Genomic DNA, 20,890 nt, shown 5'->3' on the forward strand with positions numbered 1-20,890 from the left:
ACTATTTTTAAACAGTTTGTCTTCCATCGCGTCATAACGTAAGCTTAGACTAACGTCAGCATGCTAAGATGCTCACAAAGACGATGCTAACTTGTAGATGTGAAGAAGTTGTGTTTATCAGGTTCACCTTATTTCCCTCCTGCTGATGGTAATGTCATTAGTTTTGCTGATATTTGGATCATCAAAGTTATTAGCTAAAATGATCTGAGAACGTTTAATGTCTGTACGAATTGACACGGTGATGCATTAAGTAGTTATTGATATTTTACTGGAGAAGTGAAGGATTTCGCCCTGCGTGTTTGAGCTAGAAGAGAAGTCCCCGGATCACCAAAGTCATTAGGCGACATCCTTCTGGGATCATGAATGTCATCACAACATTTCTTGACAATAAATCGAATAGTTGTTGAGATATTTCAGTCTCGAGCAACTGATCAATATATTTGCTTGAGTCCTTGCTTCTAACAGACTGTCTTAAATAGCATCCTCTGATCTCCGATCCATTTAGATTAAGGTAACACCTCCGTTCAGAGGTTACTCAGGCATGTTTTCTTTTGAAATCCTGTATTTGGAACAGCAAATATGCAAATTGCTGCTTTGTTGGAGAGATAAAGGGTAGTATGGGAAGATGGTGTTCCAGATGAGATCGGTATCACAGAGGGGATAAAACACCAACGGCAGTTTTATTCATGTTTATGTAACAAGTTCAGGTCAAGGCATGCGACCAAGTCGGCGTCAGAATGTCCCCACGCGGTTTCCCACCACCGTCTCGAGCGTGGTTGGGGATCTACATACGACGGGCGACACCCAGCAGGCACAATTTGGCTCGTTCTGCTTCATCTCGGATGCAGAGTGGTAATTCTGGATGATTAAAGAGGTTTTTTGGTTTCTGTGTAAATGTTGATGCCAGCCCCAGCCAAGTTTCACCTGGCTCATCACACACATTTCCATAACCCTCTTTCATTTCTGAATGAGATATGACGGCTCAGGCTGCATCCAAATGCAAAAGCTAGATAGGCCTTTCGCTGGAAAAGGATTAGAAATGGAGGAAAATGTTTACACCTCCTATGGTTAAAAAAAAAAAAACATTTCCTGTACAATTTGCCACTAGAGTGTTTAGTATGCGAGCTGCTCCTGAGGTACTTATCATGTAGTATATTAGTTATTTGACTTTTCATTACTCTTCCTCTAAAGAGCCAAAAGCTGCTTTCAAACTTTTTAACAGTCCTGACTAATTGTTGACTTTTGCTCATTTCAGAACTTCATACGTATCCTGAGGTCTTTGCTTGAAACTCTGAAATCTATTTCACTGAACATTGTATTCACTCAAAACTGTGCTGCTGCTGCTATCTTCATGGTACAAACACAACCGTTTGTTCGCCTGTTCAGTATAGAGGAGTCAGGCTTGCTTGTTTTTTCCCCCCAAAGTTCCAGCTGTTTTTTTTTTTATGTATCATTGATCTAAGGATGCTTGGTGTCATTGTTCAGACGTTATTGTGCAGATTGTACAGTCCTCTGAGACTAACTTTATAAAAATAAACTTGCCTGTGGACAAGGGAGGAAGGTGATGCAGTTCAGAGGAGTTACTCGCTGAATAAAAGTTGCCCAAACATGCTGGCCAACTTTTTTTTCACCGTGTTGTAGGTCAAATGCAATGCGGGTCAGAATGAAGGAGGCAGTGGCTCCTGGAGAGGGTCACACATTTCAGTTTGAAGCTTTTTCCTCACAACAGTTTCCAGAAAGCTACTTCCACTGAGCACTGGACACATTCCTGATGGCCCAAGGACTTTGGTATGATGTTTGTGATTGGACAACATAACGATTGAGAGCATCGGTCAAGTCTTTAAAATGCACAGAGACACACATTCAGCTATTGATTGCTTGGACTTCATTACTTCCAGTGCAACACATTAAAAAATGCACAACTTTTAAGGACAAATTACGGATGCAGTGTCCATCTTTATCCCCACCTTTAAAATTCTTCCCAGCGGGACTACAAGGACAACTGGCGTCCAGGTGTCCTTGTAGTCCTGCTGGGAAGAACTGCAGTCTGCCAGGAGATATATATATATATATATATATATATATATATATATATATATATATATATATATATATATATATATATATATATATATATATATATATATATATATATATATTATTCTCATTAGGTGAGATTGTGCGTATTGTTGCAAAAAATTGGTGAGGAAGTCCAGATTTTAGGTTCAAGAAAGGTTCTGTTTTTTACACTCATGTCTTTTGTTTTATGCTCCTTGAGTTGTACTTTGCAAATCACAAGTCGCATCACTGACTATAGATGCAGATGCAGTAGGACGGACTGTCATTCTGTTAGGAAGCCATACAGAAGCCTACAGCCTCCAGTTCTAATTAAAACTTCTATATCTAAGAAATGAAATTAATTTTCTACGTTGCATCATTATTGTGGTTTTCTGCTTCCTGCCTTCTGCTAATTGTTTTTTTTTTTTTTTTTAATCATAAAATGAGACGTCACCACTCATTGACTGGCAGAAATTCCAATTTAATTTATGTTTATAGAGTGATGTGCAACAAATATGACCCGGCATACATTTTGCCCAGTATTTTACTGTGAGGTGGGGAACAACACTGGACACCGGCTCTTTGAATGTTAATGTTCTCTTTAGTGTTACAGCTTTTATTCTTTTTCCTTTTCATTGCGTAGACTGTTGCCTATTAATTATTTTCTCTCTGCTTGTATACATTTTCAAATGCTGCGTCTGTTTAAAACTCCAATTTCTAAATAATTGCCATTAATTGCAAATACCGACCTCTGTTTTTCATTTATTTCCGATGAACACCATCGATGCCACGAGGGAGATCCCAGTGGCTCTCGCTTTAATTTATTTTTTGACCTGACCCCTTCCAACTTGAATGTTTCGGTCGCGTGGGTGGCTGCAGGATATGATAATTCGGCGCCTTGCAGATGATGCTATTATTATCCTTCGCAGAATGCCATGATCCATGGTTTCCTTATTCATCAAACCTCCCCCACACACACGCACACGCACTGCATCTGTCCAGCCTAGAATGGGGCTCACGCTTCACCATTTCAGGGACAAATCTATTGAGAGGAGACCCCCTAGTCCTCCGTTTTTTTTTTTTTCTCCACAGAGAAGACAATCGCACAATGACACGGCGCCGTTTAGTGATGCATCACTGCCCAAGAAGTATTTGCCTCCTTCAAGTTCACCACCTCGCATCAAACATTTGCTCAAGAAAAGCTCCTTTTTTTTCCGTGTAGTGAAGCTTTTTCCCACCAACATCTGTTGATTTGTATTAGTAGGCCGGCCACGTTCCTCCAATAGCACTAGACAGGTGTTAGACCTTTTATACCTCCTCCAAGGCTTAAACGATTAATGGGGGACTCGAACCATATTTAATGTGAAAATTAAGATCAATCAATTTAGGGCTGCAACTAACTTTTGTTCTATCTGCTGAATATTTTACTGGTTAATAGATTAATCATTTGGTCTATGAAGTAAAAGAAGAAAAACCCGGTTGTAACTTTTCACAGACCAAGTTGACGTAAAGAAGATATTCAAATTACTACCATAGAAGAAAACAAGCAAATCTTTACATTTCAGAAGCCATATCCAGTGAGTTATGGGCTTTTTCTTTACAACTAATTAATTCATTAATTGTTGCACATTAGTTCTCTGTTCATCGATTAATCGACTGATCATTTCATCTATAAATGAATTAATTATTTAAGCCTTGTGTCGAGTCAATAAACACTTATGTAAGGATTTACTTGCTTTTAAAATGCCGTTGCATATTTGGATGGTAAGCAACATGAAAAAAAAATTTAGTCTTCTGCTGAATTGTGCTCGGTATTAATCATTATTTTTACTATATATAGTTAAAACAATCGGTTTGTAAAACAAAAAGTGATCAATAAATGAACTGATCTGCAGGCTTGTACAGTTTCTGTTGAGTCAGTGTTCTGGATGCTGTCTTATTATTTGTGCACAGTCAAATGAGACGAGATTTGCATTTCCCCACAAGCTATCTCCTGCACTGCGATGTGTATTTGTATACATCCTCTGCTGTTCAAATATTGCAGCAAAAGGAGCCAATGTCTGACGGAGCACTGGTACCTGGTTTGTTTGATTAAAAAAAAACGAAACAAGTCCAAAAAAACAAGGTTGCTTTGAGAGCAAACAGTTTTTTGCAGCTTAACGACGAGCAGGATTTTGGTTTTGATACGCAGAAGGTCAGTTTCAGGGGGGTAGGCCGGTTAATTCTTTACCAACTGGCAGAAGGAGAGCAACAAAGAGGGCCACGGCCTATTCAAAGGCCACAGTGCAACCGCTCTTGCATGCCAAGCATTCCAATGTGCTGTGTAAAGGTTGAACCAGCAGAGAGCAACGAGACAGCCTTTCTCATGTGGGCCACCTTAAACACACACACACACACACACACACACACACACACACACACACACACACACACACACACACACACACACACACACACACACACACACACACACACACACACAGAGAGAGACAAAGCTAAACCAGCTTTGTCTGAGCACCCCAACGTCCACCGGTTTGAGTGCTTTTCTGTGTGTGTGTGTGTGTGTGTGTGTGTGTGTGTGTGTGTGTGGTGAGAAAGTGTGACTCAAATGCCAGAATCAGCCAAATCCTTTGGACACCTGTTGTGTCGTTCAACCTGACTTTATTCAGACTCACTGTACATGATTATCTTTTGTTTCATTTGGTAAATCACCATGCAGAAAGCTATACGGTTAGCAGATTGTCACGCCACATACATTTGCTAGTGTCTAATCCAAAATAACTCCATGATTAGAGTTCAAATTGTGGTGGATTTTTACCAGAAGTCTCTTGCCAAGTGTTTCTTTTCAGTAACAAGCCCAAATACCCCCCCCCCCCCCCCCCAACCCGCCCGCCAGGTCACGCAGTAATTACAGGTGTAAGCCGGGAGTGTCTGAAAGGGGCACAAATTTCCCTGTTACACTTGTCAAACTGGTCAGTTTGATACATGGTGTTTGTTTGTTCTCTTGCAGCTCTGTGATGTAAAGTATTAGTCTATTGTCCAAATGACTCAAACATCTGATGTATTTGTCTTGTATGGCTAAACAAGATGTATATGTTAAGTTTACTTTCCCCTGCACTAAATGTTGTTGTTTTTTTAAACTAAAGCTGCCATCTTGAGGCTGTGGTGTTTTTTTAGGAGCGGTAAGGCAGTCTTGAAGCCATCAGCAGTGCATACTGTCTGTTAACCAGGCAGGTGCTGTCACGATACATACCTGCCGTACTGACATGCAAATATTGGCCTGCTTGTTCCATGTGTGTGCAAATAAGCAGGTGGCGCGGACGTGGATCCATTCACACTGTTGCGTGATGGATCATAATGGCCGACTGTTTGCTTCAGGAGCGCAGTCCTTGAGTAAATGTCTTTGTGACTTTCCACCACTGCGCGTGTGCTTTACATGGAGGCAAATGTTCAGTTTGCTGCAGAGCATTTTAGAAGTGAGTAAAATCGAAGGGAGAGTAGACTTGGGCGGGGTGAGCGGATGGATGAGGTGTTGCAACAAGTGGAGGTCCACATTTTACGCATTGAAAGACACGCGCATATACCCCACCCGGTCTCCGTGTGCCGCCTCCGTCTGCGCGCATATGTCCCCGGTACCCTGCTCGCGGAGGATGCGCTGCGCTCGGTGCTGAATGTCGGACTGCACCATTCCTGTCTTCTCCAACGGGGAGGCCGTAATCCGATCCTGTTCGGAGGAGCCGTAGTTCAGCCTGTGAGGAGGAAGAGGGCACTGCTCCGCTGCTCTGACGCTTCCTCTCTCTCTCCCCCTCCCCTCTCTCCACTCCTCCCCTCCCACTTTCTACCGAGTGTCACCCCTCTTTCTCTCTCATCTGTTCACTCCCTGCTCGGCGAGGCTGGTCGGCGGCTCACACGCCTCCGGGATCGTCGCATCGCATTGTTCACCCCCACCGAGCGAGCTCCATTTAAATCGGCGTGACACGGCGGAGCTTCTTTTTTTTTTTTAAATGCCTACACCCGGGGAATCTACCGCATGCACGCCAGTCCGGTGACGTGCCCGAGCATGTTCACATCAGAGACGGCGTCGGATTTACCTGAGAGTACGCTGCCCTCACACGGTCACAGCCTCCTCCCCACCGCGCGCACGGATCTGGACACCACCGTTTGTCACTGAAGAGGGGGAAAAAGGAAAAACACCGGATTACAAGGATGGGGTTCTACGGCACTTTAAAGATGATTTTCTACAAAGTGAGTAGGATTTCTGCTTGCATATAACCGCCCGTGTCACCTCCAACACGTAACCCCCCCCCTACTCCCCCTCCCTGTCTCTCGTTATTTAGGGTTTGACTTGCTCTGTCGCCCTCATTATCTCTGACGCGCCTCTCGCGGTAGATCCTACGGCCACTGCGGATGATGAACAGCAGCGTAGCAGACCCCCAGAGACTCCGCTTTAATTGCCCGGGCCTATATAATTATATCTATATATATATATATATATATATATATAGATATATATATATATATATATATAGATATATATATATATATATAGATATATATATAGATATATATATAGATATATATCTATATATATATATATATATATATATATGTGTATGTGTGTAACGTTAGCGTTAAATGTTGGGATTGCACGACGCGCTTTGGCACCATTTCCCTCACAGTAACTTCAGCCGTGTGAATAAACGCCACCGCACCGATTCAGGGCTCATCGTTGCATTTTTAAATAGGTTACCGCTGTAGCACTTTTATGGATTGCTTGATTAAAATGTGTTCGTATTCCCGCTCTATACTCTACTTGATTTCCCGGTTCTTGCTGGCGTAAAATCAAATGTTTCGTCTCATTTGGCTCGATGCTCCCTGCACCTGTACTGTGGTCCTCCCCTCTCCATGATCTAGTAGATGCTTTAGTTACAACACACATATACTACATACAGATGGCTGATATCACCTCCTATGTTTTTAAAACATGCAGATGTCCACTTTTTGTAATTAACTCTGTTCCAGGAAGAAGAACAGCCTGTTTCCCCCCCAGTGTGAGTGGTTATTATGAGTCTACATTATGCAGCAGTGGTTATCTTGCAGTGACCAAAGAGAGATGCGTGCATGCGATCGGTCTGCTGCTGCCTGTTGGAGCAGCTTATTCCCTGACATTGTGCACTCGCCTCTGGCTCCAACCACAGATAATGGGTCACTGTGTCAGGCTGCGTGAGGTAGAGAATATCCTCAAGGATGTTGGGTGTATTATGCTGGATGGCAGCCATGAGACGATGCTCCCTGAGTTGGAAATGGAGAGTGCAAACATGAATATGAAAGAGAATCCATTACGCAGTGTGTGTGTGTGTGTGTGTGTGTGTGTGTGTGTGTAATGTAAACAAATGTGTTAATCATTCAAAAGACTCTCCTGTGGTGGGGGATTTATTTGTGTGAGTAGCTGTGTGCACTTTGGCTGTGTAGTGTTGAAGCCTTTACTCAGTTTATCCTAATAATGAAGTGCAATTGTCACTCTGAATCAACGGGCATTAGTTTATTAAATTGAACGGTGACCCTTTTGTATTCTCCAACCATTTTGTGGAAGTTCTACGATATCAGGATTTTGAAGTCGGCCTCTAGAGCTCAAACGTGTTCTTGCCGCTCTTTGATGGCTCTGAAGGAAAATGAAACGCTGAGACTGATTTATTTAAGTCATATTCAAAAGCCATTTTGTGGTTCGATCAGTTCTACAAGTTGCCAATTGTGTCCAAAATGGCCAGATCTCGGATGTATTGTGATGCTGATCGACATGATGGAACGGTTTCATGGCTGCGTGAAACGGTGTTTGAAAAACGAGAAAAGATTCTTCAAGTGACTGATGCTGCAGGATGTAGTGTGTGTGTGTGTGTGTGTGTGTGTGTGTGTGTGTGTGTGTGTGTGTGTGTGTGTGTGTGTGTGTGTGTGTGTGTGTGTGTGTGTGTGTGTGTGTGTGTGTGTGTGTGTGTGTGTGTGTGTGTGTGTGTGTGTGTGTTGAAATGAATCAACACATTATGTAAGAGTGATTGCTGTCTTTAAAACATCGTTAACTCTCTGTGTATCCATCTGTCGTGCTTTCTGGCCGGATAGGGTGGCCAAGAGGAAGGAGGGGAGGACTGATTAGTGGTGATTTACAAACACTGCGTGCTCTGGTTACCTTTTTCCCAGGCTGGAACACAAGAAGAGGCTGCTTACACGCTGCTTTTTTTCACGCCCGCATTCATTTTTTTTCTTTCGTGTACACACACACACACACACAGGCGCACACACTCTAAGCCAGCCAGCACTCCCCCTTTTTTTTTTTTTTTCTCCCACTCGGAAACACACACACACACACACACACACACAAATGAATGCGTACACACACCCAGGCTCTCCTTGCCTACTGAACTGCCTTTGCAGTGAGATCACCGCTTTAAGAACAAGGCAGTTGGGTTTAAGAGCTGGATCTTTACAAGTAGGAATATCTCATAAACAGCCAGATATTTTAAATGTAGATAAGTGCAAACCTACCAAGCTTCTGAAAAACATTTAGACTACATTAACGTGTTTTTTTTTTTTTTTTGCCACAAAGATTACGTTTCTCGGTGCCTCTTCTCTACATTTCCGTAATAAATCACCCAAGATCTGTGTGGCTCTCCCCTGCAGCTTTACACAGGAGCCGACTTTGTGAGGAACAGATCACAAATCATTGGTCAGATCACAGTGTGTACTGTCCAGGGGGCATCTAACCTGCAGTACAAGTTGGTGTGCTGGTCATACACACATGCCTCTATAAACTTTGGTTGTTTTGGTGCATTGATTCCTCCTGGAGTCCACATTTAATACTGAGACGGCGAAGCCTGTATTGATGCCTGATGCCATGGATGCCGCTGCTGATATCCTGTTCATCATTCAGCATTTCTGAATTGTATCTCTTGGTTTCTTCGTGCTGCTCTCAACACTCACATGTGCCACTCAGCCTGAAAACGCTGAGAGTACAAACACACACTCGCCAAATTATAGTGATAAACAAAAAAAAAACACACATCTTGAGGAGAGATGTGTAATCATGACACTGAGGAGCCAGACAGTATGGAGTCGTGTGCCCAGTGCCGGTGTATTCTTAGCATCCAATGCTACAATAACATGTCAAAAATACATCAGAATACAACACAATGTTTGCCTCAAAAGAAGGAGAGTTTATTTTGAATGTGGTTTCTGCTCCCAAAAAGCCGTTATCAGCTTCCAGTGCAGTCTGTGTCCTGCAGCACAGCAGGCTGGACTAACTGTAGGCAAAATGTTATTTTTTGCCCTAAATGGAAGTACAAAAAAAGAGATCGTTATGCCGCAAGTAATGTCAGAACCGTGTGAAAACATGCTACGTGTTAAAGTGCAGTAATAAATGATTCATCTGCACCGTGATGCCCATTTTTTTGTTAAAATATACCCATGTAGGCTCTGCTGGTGGCTCCTGCGATGTAGCATTTTATTTTAAGTGAAGTCCAGTTAAGTCTTTTTGTTCTTTCTGAGGCTGAAACTGAACCGTTCAGCTTTCATTTCAGCATGAAACATGTGTAAAACCAAACAGGCCTGTTTCATTGTGAATCTTACGTTGGCCAGACGCTCCAGTTCCATTAGCTTGTGAATCGCGAGGGAGCGGCGATGAGATGGTGATCACTTGCATGTGTAGTGAGAGGCCTTGCCAGAGAGAGTGGCAGGCATGAGATGAAGAAAATTGGCTTGCCCGCGCTCACACAGGCTCCTTTGTTTGCACAGTTGGGTAGGTGGTAACAGGGATTGGGTGGTGTGTGTGTGTGTGTGTGCACATGCAGGTGATGGAAAGAGATAAAGAACTCAGTTTGTCTGTCTCAAGTATCCGTATGAATCTGACTTCAATGCCAAAGAATGCACCCTGAACGAGTTTCTTTACTTTGTGGTTGTTTTGTGTGCGTGAAGATGCTGGACAGTTTTGGGTGAGAATGTGTGAGTGCCTCTGGATATTGTGGGGTGTCTGGAAGAAGAAGATAATCAAAGGAAGGCTCAGCGTTGTTATACAAGCACCTGCTTTTGTATCCTACTATCTCATAACGTGGCGCTGCCTCCTCTACAGATAGGTCTTTACCTCTCTGCTTTGTTATGAATACATTTCAATCTCTAGCCTATGTGCTAGAGTTTAATTTCCTATTTGCATTAAGCTGTTGCAAGACTGTGGTGTCTGTACTTTAATATGCTGGATTTCAGACATCAAGTCTGTGACTTGCAAAAGCAATTTCTCTACTTCCACCGCTGGTTTCAATAATTTGACGCGTGTCCTCTTTTAAATTTGCTTTTCAAGAACGGTTTTCTCACTTAAAAAGTGAAGTGACTTAGACTCTGTTTTTAAAAGAAAGTTATTAGAAGGGAAGGAAGCAATGATGGATTAAACAAGACGTGCCCAAACCTCCATCCAAATTCTATTGGTGCACATTCTTACTTGCTACAGTGTAATAATTAGGTTTCTGTTCTGTGTTTTTTACAAACTAGTCTCCTCTATTGTAATGCTCTGCTGGTTTCTCATGTTTTTCTTCTGTTTTTCTTCCTCAGATGAAGAGAAAGTTGGACCATGGCCCCGAGGTCCGATCTTTCCCTTCAGGAAAAAAGCCCTGCAAAGGCCCCGAGTACCCAAGGTAAAGCATCCTGGAGTTCACCCAGAAGTCTCCCAGTTGTCCTCGCACTGCAGTGTCCTGCATTTATTCCCCACCTTTGGGTCGAGAGGATCTTAATGGAAGTCAAATATTAAAGAGTCGTATCTCCTTATTTTAGTGCTACTCGCGTATTAAATGAACCTACCATGAGATGATGAAAAGATACCAAGCAGCATGAACAAAGACGCGTTGTGTTTTCAAACAGAATGACGCTTCACATCATATTGCATCTCCAGCATCCAGCCAGCCGTCCCAGATGTTTCCCTCACCCTGAATATTTAATGCCCGTGTTCACATGTAGCCACATTAAAATTCAGAATGAACACAGTCGCTTAACTGTAAATGTTGCCATGTAGCTCGCTCCGGCTCACTTTCCAAAATTCATTAAAAATGTATCGATAATGAAATGGACCCCCAGCTTTCCATTTTGCTGCCAACAAGCTGAATCTGAGGAACATGGGCGTCCTTTGAAGTCATGTGCTTCTTTTCACATCCTGGTTCTCACAACAGGAGAAACTGGACTGTAACCGATTTCTGTGGGATTCTGCACACTTTGAAGTCTTTGAGTTAAGGAAAACATTCAGTTAAAAACTAGAAAACGTGTGATAAGGAATTAAAGATATCAGCAATGTTTCGGTGAAGTCTGGAGATTTATTTACATTTGTACATTTTGATTTCCTGGGGCTAGAACTGTACAACAAAAACAGTTTTTTATTTACTCAGCCAAGAAGTAATTATATTCTGCAGGTCCACCAGCAACTTCAATATTCTTACATCATTTAAAGAGATTCAACCCTTATTATAACGACACATCTGTTCAGTTGGCCATAAACTGTACGTAGTTAAAAAAAGGAATGGGGGTCAATTAAGTAAATTAGCATAATGTAAAAACAAAACACCATTTCTTGTTATTTACTTGGCAGAATACACATGCGTTCAGCTGAGGTTTTTAGTGCTAAATCAAATCTGTGAGTGGCAAAATGCTTTCAGTTTTATGTGCAGTTTTAAATATTTAACTGCAGTATTTGCCATCGTTTGTGTTCTTTCTGTTGTCAAAATTTGCAGTGGAAATATCTGCAGAAGCTGCAACAAAACAACTCAATGCTCTCATTTTAAGCTTAATGTTCTCATCAATAGCGTATCCTTAATGTCTATAATACTCCTGTAATGTTTCTATTTTTCCCTTAATGCTTCTTGTTGAAAGCAGGGATTTCTCTTCCTCTCTCTCTAATGTCTGCAGTAGGCTATTTGCCTGTGAAGATCTCATTTAATTATTCGTTTTTAAGCTTTTTTTCCTTCCTTTTGTAAATTACAGCCCGACAGGAATTGTCCCATGTCCGGCCACACCCACCACGTTTGGCCACATTAGAACAGCCAATTGTCAGGGGCAGCAGAGACGGCGCATCACCTCAATCCAGCCACCCACGGGTCTCCAGGAATGGCTCCGAACATTTCAGGTGAGCACGGTGGAGTTTTCTTCTTCTTCTTTTTCTTCTTCTCTTTTTCTTTTCCTCCCACGGGCAACTCCGAAGCCCTCGAGCAAAAGCTCATCAAAAAGCAGACGTTATGCCCAATCATTGTTCACTTAGTCTCAGAGATAATTGCTGCCTTGTTGTCCGGGCCCACTACATTAGCATAACCGCTGTAGCGTGGAATTGGAATTAGCCGTACCTGTTCAGACTTAAAAGCAGAGTTATAACATCAATTGTTTCTACTGTAGACTTAAAGTCTGTATTAAAAGTACACATTTTGTCTTCTATGGTCCTCTGATGAAAGAAGTTAAAGTCACTGCAGTATAATCTAAGCCTGTTTTTACCTGGTCATGCATGTATTTTTACTGCATTATAGGACAGAAAAGCCGACTTTGCGTCTCTTAAGAGGTCATTTTGTGTCCACGATTAGAAACCGCTAACTCGTTGTATCTTCATTCAGCGATTACTGTCTGTATAGACTGGTGCTCTCCTGAATACCATTTTTATGGTCTTGAATGAAGATGTACCTCAAAGTCACGTTTGCTGGCCCTCTCCTCCTAAACGGCAGCACTACACCCCGCCTCTAGGCCAGAGCTCGCTCAGCCCTTTTCCTCCGATATAAGCAAAGCTATTGAGGGCTTTGACATGGCCCGTCTCCATTGAAATGAATCGGGGGGGGGAGCACGTTTCATCGTGCATACTGCAACACGTGTCTTTCGGTTTAATTAAAGGCACCACAATTGAAAACAGAATGCCTACCCAAGGAATGAATAACCGAATAGTTGAATATTCGGGTCCAGCCCTAGTAGAGACGTTAGTCTTTCATTTCACCATATTACAGTTGACCCTATTTCCATGTTAATTTTCCTATATTCTCATAGTCTGAACAGATGCAACATAATAGTCATTTCTTTCATGTTTGACTTCAGCTTTAATGAGTCCAGACTTCATGGGAATAGGATGTCATTTTAACACATTAGCCTTGATGTGGTCTCTCTGATTTCCTTTATAATAGGTTGCCATGGACTTCATTACCTAAGACCGCTTAAACTCGTTTTCTTTGAATAGCTGGGGGAACCTGTGACACCTCGGTGTTTATTTTACATATATTAGTCTTCAGGCCTGACCTGCTGCAGTCTTTTAATTTTACATCACAGGCTTCAGGCAGCGAAACCTCAAACCTACATTCTGTACATTCCCCGGCCCAGTCCCAGCCTGTAGCTGCTGTTAGGGAGGGAAACTACAAGGCTGCAGGCTGTAGCTAGAGAGAATGTTTTTCACACAAATGTCCAAACTGCTGGTGTTATTTGGGGATTTTTCACTCTCAAAGACAAACACAAGGACACACATGTCACATATTATATTAGAGGATTAGTTTGAGATTTTGGGAAATGCACTTGATCGCCCTTTTGCAGAGAGTTGGATGAGAAGATCGAGGACACTCTCGTCTCTCCATTAAAGGGAAAATTTAAAAAAAATATGGCTCGAATAAATCCGGCTGAATATTTGAGCCAGCCAAAACACTATAAAATGTATCCTTGCCCATAACGCCCTCAATCCATTCATATTTTGGGATTTTCAGAGTTTGCAATACAAGCCAAGAGAATAAGTTAGTTCTGTTTCTGAGCGGTAAAGAGCGTGACTCCAAGCTGAAATAGCCGGTAGTTCTTCCTTGTATCCATGAACGTCACTGTTCCGCCAAATGACTGGAAGCACGGAAAAAAAAGCTTTCTGTGTCAATATAGCACGCACAGAGGGATTTAATGCTTCAATCAATTACATTCAACACTGAGCCAGCAGCCGACTAGCTTAGCTTAGCATGAAGACTGGAAACAGCTGGCCTCGCTCCCTCCTACAAAATCGGCCTGCTGGCACCTCCAAAGCTGACAAATTAACACAATATATCTGGTTTGTTTAATACGTACAAAAACTGAAGTGTATCAACAACATGTGATTATATGGAGGGTTATGTGTGGGATTACTTATTGGTAAATCTCAAACTGTTCCCTTTTCACAACCAACATAAGAAAACACATCTTATCTTCCGAACAAGGCACAGGCAGCTATTATCACTGGCATAAAATTGCCTCTTTAGTGTCTCAGTATCTCACATTAATTGTACCTCTCAATAAAATGTTTTTGAGCAGATACTTCAACACTTCCCTGCATGTCTGAACTGAGGTATTTTATCAGCAGCTCGTCGAAATGATCTGTTGTGTACAAGTGGTTCACACTTGCGCATCTGTGAACCAGCCGGGTTTCCCTGCATGTTTAAGTGTCAGCACTGTGATCCCAGATGTTAACTCCTGGTATGTGTCGCAGCCATTCTCAGGAGATTGTTGACAGACATTCTGGGAAATTTTAAGAAATCCGTAACAAAAGCAGCAGTAGGACTGACATCTTGAGGGGGAAAATAGTTGAGCAAAAATACATTTCAATGAATTTAGATTTGAGATAAATATTCCAACAATATTCTGCCATGTTTACAACTACATAGAGAACAATGAAATGGAATATTCAAAATTTCTTCAAGAGAATTACAGAGGAAATATTTAAAATAATACAAACCCTCGTCATTGAACATGAAATATTGCCATGTACATAAAACAACTGGGAATTGTGAACCTGTAGTTGTTTAAACAAAACCTAATGATTATCTATGCCAGAAAATTGATGCAACATATAAGTAGCTGTTGCAGTGTCCTCCCAATGGCAGGGAAGAGGTCTCTGAACCCCCTGATTACCCACAGAACCAGCACCTCTGGCTAAAGCTTTTAGCTGCCAAATTACAGGTAGTTTGCGTGTGCCAGATTTTCCATCCTGCCTCGTAAGCCTGTAATCATTGTTAGATTTCCGCGCTCCGCAGAGAACAACAACTGTGGCTGTTTGGGTCCAACATACAGCGCTGCGCTGGTCATCAGCCAGCGTTAAACAACTGAATGTTCAAGCAGAAGAAATAACCCCACAGAGTTCTTATAATGTTGCTGATGGAGTCTGGTTTCTGATGTTCAAATTATCAACTAATGTGTCGGCTGCTAGAAATAGGCAGGTGCCTCAAGCAACACGCTGTTGAGGGCACGTAGGGAACATTAACGTGTTACAGGCGCCCTGCACAAGGCTGTATGTTTCCAGGGCTCTCCAATCAAAGTAAAGTAAGAGCTTACACAAGCACACCGAGGCGTCTACTTTGACCACAATAAATTGGCACACCGGCCCGCTGCTGTGTTTTTCAGTTGGCACTCTACGTTTACAGCTGTGTTGGCTGTGGCAATCCAGATGTGGAGGTGTATTGAATATTCTGCTGACAGAGTTCAGCCACTTGTGATAGCCAAAAATGCTTTTCTCTTTCTTTAAAAAACTTTTGAGAGGACATTACAGAGAGAATACAGACTGCAGTTAAATTAAAAGCAATAAAAACCAGCAGGATACACTGTGTACAAGTCAAACAGCCCCTATAATGTTGAACTGATACCATATGAGGAGAAACTCACTAAAAAGCTACAGCAGCAAGTGTGTTAGTCCATGATTTAGTATATATATTAAAGATGCAAAGTTACTTAACCGAAGATATAAGGGAAATTATAGGAATGTTACGCTGTGTTTTAAATTATAGTGAACGTGATGCTCCTAAAAAGACGCTAGCAAAATGCACAACTGTCCAAAATCTCATGGATGTTGGAAAAAGTGGAAACTTACGCAGTCTGAAAAAATAACATTATTTTTGCTGAGATGTAACTCGAGTCATTTGGTCCAAATCGCACACGAGTCGAGTCCCAAGTCAAGTAACGTAACGTTGCAATGCCAACGTTTTATTCTGGGTTGATTAGTGATTAGCGAGTGATTGAAATGACAAAGTTTGATGTTGTAGACCAGACATCTTTGGTGAGCAGGTCTTGCATTCAGCAGTTCGCCTTTTCCCTTCGCATGTGAAACGCTTTATCTTCCAATTCGTGGTTTAAGTCAGTTTCTTTCCGTCACATTTCGAGTCGGCTTGAGTCCAGATCTCTGTTTAAATCTGATAAAAGTCAAAAAGTATCTTACATGGCTAACGACCCGTGCAGATCAGTGTTTTTTTATTGGCTACACCTTTTCTTCATTGACGCCAACGATCGCGGTTTGTGATTCGGATGATGTGTAACGGTAACTTAGCTTCTTGGGTTACTGGATTTCATCCTGATTTGACTTATAATATATATATTTTATTAGCAGAGTTGAGACTACTCTTGTTCTCTGTTGTGCATTGAGTTTCAATCGGTCTGCCAGCACTCAAGTTATTAACTTCACATTTGTGATGATATGTTGTGTAGCTTTTGTTCCTATAGAGATTTGAACACACTTTAGACGGAAGCATTTTTAGTTGTTTTTTTTTAAACCAGTTCCTTTGTGTTGCAGAGCTGGACTGGCCCAGAGAAGCTGCTGGCGCTGGATGAGTTGATTGACAGCTGTGAGCCCACACAAGTCAAGCATATGATGCAGGTGATCGAGCCGCAGTTTCAGCGAGACTTCATCTCCCTGCTGCCCAAAGAGGTGAGTTCCTGAATCCCCTTTTTATTAGTTCACAGCTTCATCTTACCTCCCTGTCCTTCCGTCTGACCTGAGCTCCCGTGGGAATCCCTTCAGTCAGACATTGTTTTGAATGTACGACGCGTGACGGAGACGACGCTTCCTCTCCAGCCCTAATCCCGTCGCAATCTTCCTTCAGATCATTTGAAGACATCCATAGTGGGGTGTCTTGTTTTTTCCTCTGCATCATAACTGACAATACAAACACTCTGAAGTGCCACACTGACGACGATAAGATCACATCAGGGATTCTCACAAAACCGCCTCACTCCATCGTATCTGGTATAGCTGATCAAATACTTAACACCTCGACTCTCGCTGGCAGGTGTTGGGATGAAAGCTGGGGGCTGCTGGCATAGAGAGTGAGGCAATACGATGCAAGAAGTCGAGCATCACTTGCTCTAAAGCCAAATACACAACAGCATGATGTGTGTTCTCAACAGGACATGGGTCCTCTCTTTTCGTTTTGTTTATATACATATATATATATATATATATATATATATCCTATTCCCTCTGACTTCTTTTGATAATCCTGTTTGTCGTCTCCTCTGGAAATACATTGAGGGGGGCTGTCAAGTCATTTTAACAGGACAATCCCTGTGGAAGCGCTACAGATGCAGTTGAAATTGAAACCATGAAGAGAACCTTCAGAAGGCTTAAAAAGCAATCACTGGAGGCTCGAGGTCCATTCATAAAACTTTTGAAATATCCTGAATCCCGGTAATGACAACTGGCTTAGACTTAGGCTCTCAGGTGATTTAGGAATGCCGAGGTTTGTGGGTCTTGTCTGGGGCAAATGATTTAAAAATGTCCCTAAAACTAAACTTTAATACCGGAAAGCCTTCCTCAGATACAGAAAGCAACGTAAAAACCTCATGATTACCCTTCATAATGACTCTCAATCCTCTTTAATGTTGTCAAAGAAGTTTTGAACTGCGTGAAGTTGGATATTTAAAAAGGAAACCTCTCCAAATCTTTCACAAAGGATTAATCAAGGAACTAGTGGTCAGATTAATCTATGTTGAAAAAGCATTGTTAGTTAAATCTAGACTAGAACGAAGAGCAACATTAAGACTGGCTAACATGACTAACCAGTCTGACATGCTGGTTCTCCTGATGTTCATGCCGGATACACTCCTGAATGTATCACACAGTGTGTCGAGGGTCGTTATAATCTGTATTATTGCAATATCATAAAAGAGCAATATTTACACAACCGGTTACAAAATGAACCCATAATCTTTACCCGTTTGTGATGATGAGAGCGTCTCTCGTCCTGATGGTTGATGCACCGCATTGCTTCATAAAACAAACACTGTGTGTTGAGACCTTTGTCCAAATATATACCCGTTACAATATGTTATGTTTTTTTTAATCTTTTGCTCAGGGGTCCAGATTTATGCTCATTAAACCAGGTTTTGTGTCTTTTTATGGCGGCTTTGGCTTAACGAACTGTAGCCCCGACATTATTACCGGCTGTGTAGCTCCTATTGTGTATTTTTCGTTAGGCTTTAATAGAAATGTTTATTCAGTTTTATGGTAATGCCATTGTTTCCCCTCGTTCAGTTATATTCATGCTGTTAATATTTTGCACCCAGTTTGTTCCTTTTTGTTGTTGTGATTTAGTTACTTCAAGGTGTATGGGGTGTTTGTACTGCTCTATACCACCCGCAGCAGTGAATGTGTCCTTTTTGTGCCTCCTTTTCCATTTACACCTCTCGCATTCCTCATCTTTCAACAGCTGGCTTTGTACGTGCTGTCATTCCTGGAGCCGAAGGACCTCCTTCAAGCAGCCCAGACGTGTCGCTACTGGCGCATCCTGGCGGAGGACAACCTGCTGTGGAGGGAGAAATGCAGGGAAGAAGGTGAGTCTTAAGTCTTCGCAACAGATGCGGACAGAAAACATGCAGTCACACAGCGGGAGCAGTCTGGAGCTACAGCTGTGGGCAATGCTGTGCTTCAAGCTGCGGCTGTAGATGTTTTTTAGAATAAACATTTAGAGGACAAAACATGAGCCTTAATCCGATCTGCTTCCATCTCTGTCTCCTCACAGGCATCGACGAGCCTCTGCCCCTCAAGAAGAGGAAAATCGTCAAGCCCGGCTTCACTCACAGCCCCTGGAAGAGTGCCTACATCAGGCAGCACAGAATAGACACCAACTGGAGGAGAGGGGACCTCAAATCACCCAAGGTAGCTGTGCCTTCAAACTGAAATTCCCCCGCGGGCACTTTCTCAGAAAGTTGATGGGAAGTTAGTGAGAGGTCAGGTCTCCACAGTATTCTTGTTGAATAATAATTAAGCTGCAGCACAGGACGATCTTACTGTCCTTTTAATGTAAAGACTATTTACTGTTCAGAAGTTTCCCGTAAAGCATGAGCAGCATGCTACAGCTGATCCTTAATGGGCCTTGTATGCTTTGGCTCATTTTGAAACAGCTGCGGGTCGTTTTAGTCCGCCGCCGATGCTCTTCATACTCCTTTGCATCTGCAGTGTGCTGAGCTAGCAGTCGTGTGACCCAGTATCACTCTCTCTCACACACACACACACACACACATACACACACACACACACACACACACACTGCTTAAAGAGCCGTGTACACCTGCAGCACTTGGTGACATTTTCCTCTTATCTCCCCTTTGGTGTACAAAGCACCAGAGACGCCTCATTGTCGGCCTCAATTCTTACCGTGTCATTCTGCATCCCCCCCCCCCCCCCCCCCCCCCCGGTCGCTGTCCTTCTCATTGCGTCTCTCTTGATCTGTCTCATCATGAAGGTGCTGAAAGGTCATGACGACCACGTGATCACCTGCCTCCAGTTCTGTGGCAACCGCATTGTCAGCGGCTCTGACGACAACACGCTCAAAGTCTGGTCGGCCATCACAGGAAAGGTATGGGTTAAGTGCTCTTTCCATTTCCTGTTTTCTCCTTTTATCTTAATGGCTTCCTTTTCTTCTGCACCGTTGTGAGACGCTAATGGACTGTAGGCAAGTTCAAGATGAATTCACTTCATTGATCTTTTCCGACTTGTTTATTGGGAGGTGGATGAGACGTCAAAATTATTGAAAACAGGAAAAATGTGCTCCCTGTACCATCAACATAGTTAGTAATTAGTAACATTAACCCCATCCGGTGAAAACAACCTCCGTTCTATCTCCGCCTATTCTCTCCTCTTACGTTTTGCGGTTTTGCTACACAGCACTCGTCTGCAAAGAGCTGTTAGTATTCATAGCTGAGGCTGGTGCAGCTACACAGGCCTCGGCTGCAGCTTTACGCTGCTGTGTATTAAAAAGAAAAGCAGCGGTGGTACGTTGGTGTAGGAGAGCGGTTCACAGATTGGTGTGAATCGCAGCTCTCATGCCTCGGTGTTGGACGCCATTTTTGATTTTGTCTAAAACAAATATCCTCTGTAAACTGTTGTTGTATATTCCTCTTTTCCACTCTATTCCTTTCACTTTTAAGTGGAGCTGTCAACCCAAATACATGCATAGAGAAGTTGATATTCTGCATGATAGCACTGCAGTAGGTCTCTCTTTGGGTTGGACACAATATGCCAGAGAGTTTGCTTTTCACTGCTTTAAAGACTCCAAACAAATAGTAAAGTTGGCATTCAGCCAACTGGTGATTACACTCGTGTCAGCATTTCCTGATCCGAACAGATCTTGCCAAGGTCATCCGATAGGCACGGAGCACGATTTGGCTCTCCTTCACCCAAAGACATCTGGATGACGGGTCGTTGAGTTACAGCTGCAGCGGATCCACGTTGGTGGTGGAAGTCTGCGATGAGTCACATCACCGGCGGCCTCGAGTGCTTTTTGTGAAACCTCCCTGCATTCAGACAGACGTCACAGCCAACACAGTACACTGTCTGCGGTTTCGACAACGCTAATCCGCCTAAGATTTGTTTGTTTACATTAGTCATGAAAGAAGAGATGAGCCCAAATCCGTTTCTGTTTGGGTGATGCATTCAGAACACAAACCCCTCTGTGGGATTTCATCTCTTTGCTTCCTTGGCTCTCAACACAAGAGAGAGAATCTCTCCCCGCAGACGAATGGCCAATTAAGCCTCGTCAACCATTTCGGGTGAAGAGTCAGTCGAAGCCAG

General features: G+C 42.7%; 1 protein-coding gene across 4 annotated transcripts in view; it reads left to right on the top strand.

Moving 5' to 3' along the window:
* Positions 1 to 20,890, top strand: part of fbxw7 (F-box and WD repeat domain containing 7) — a 99,898-nt gene that overhangs the window by 67,691 nt on the left and 11,317 nt on the right. For 3 of the 4 annotated variants that reach the window (XM_079159942.1, XM_079159943.1, XM_079159944.1), the window contains 6 exons: positions 10,648 to 10,730; positions 12,064 to 12,205; positions 16,613 to 16,747; positions 18,528 to 18,651; positions 18,840 to 18,976; positions 19,563 to 19,676. In XM_079159942.1, the coding sequence (XP_079016068.1) occupies positions 10,648 to 10,730; positions 12,064 to 12,205; positions 16,613 to 16,747; positions 18,528 to 18,651; positions 18,840 to 18,976; positions 19,563 to 19,676 (735 nt within the window). Of the gene's footprint in view, positions 1 to 6,197; positions 6,304 to 10,647; positions 10,731 to 12,063; positions 12,206 to 16,612; positions 16,748 to 18,527; positions 18,652 to 18,839; positions 18,977 to 19,562; positions 19,677 to 20,890 lie in introns of those variants that run through there. The other variant, XM_079159945.1, reaches the window with a different exon arrangement.

This window comes from Pholis gunnellus, assembly GCF_910591455.1.
Source record: "Pholis gunnellus genome assembly, chromosome: 5".
Classification (NCBI taxonomy): domain Eukaryota; kingdom Metazoa; phylum Chordata; class Actinopteri; order Perciformes; family Pholidae; genus Pholis; species Pholis gunnellus.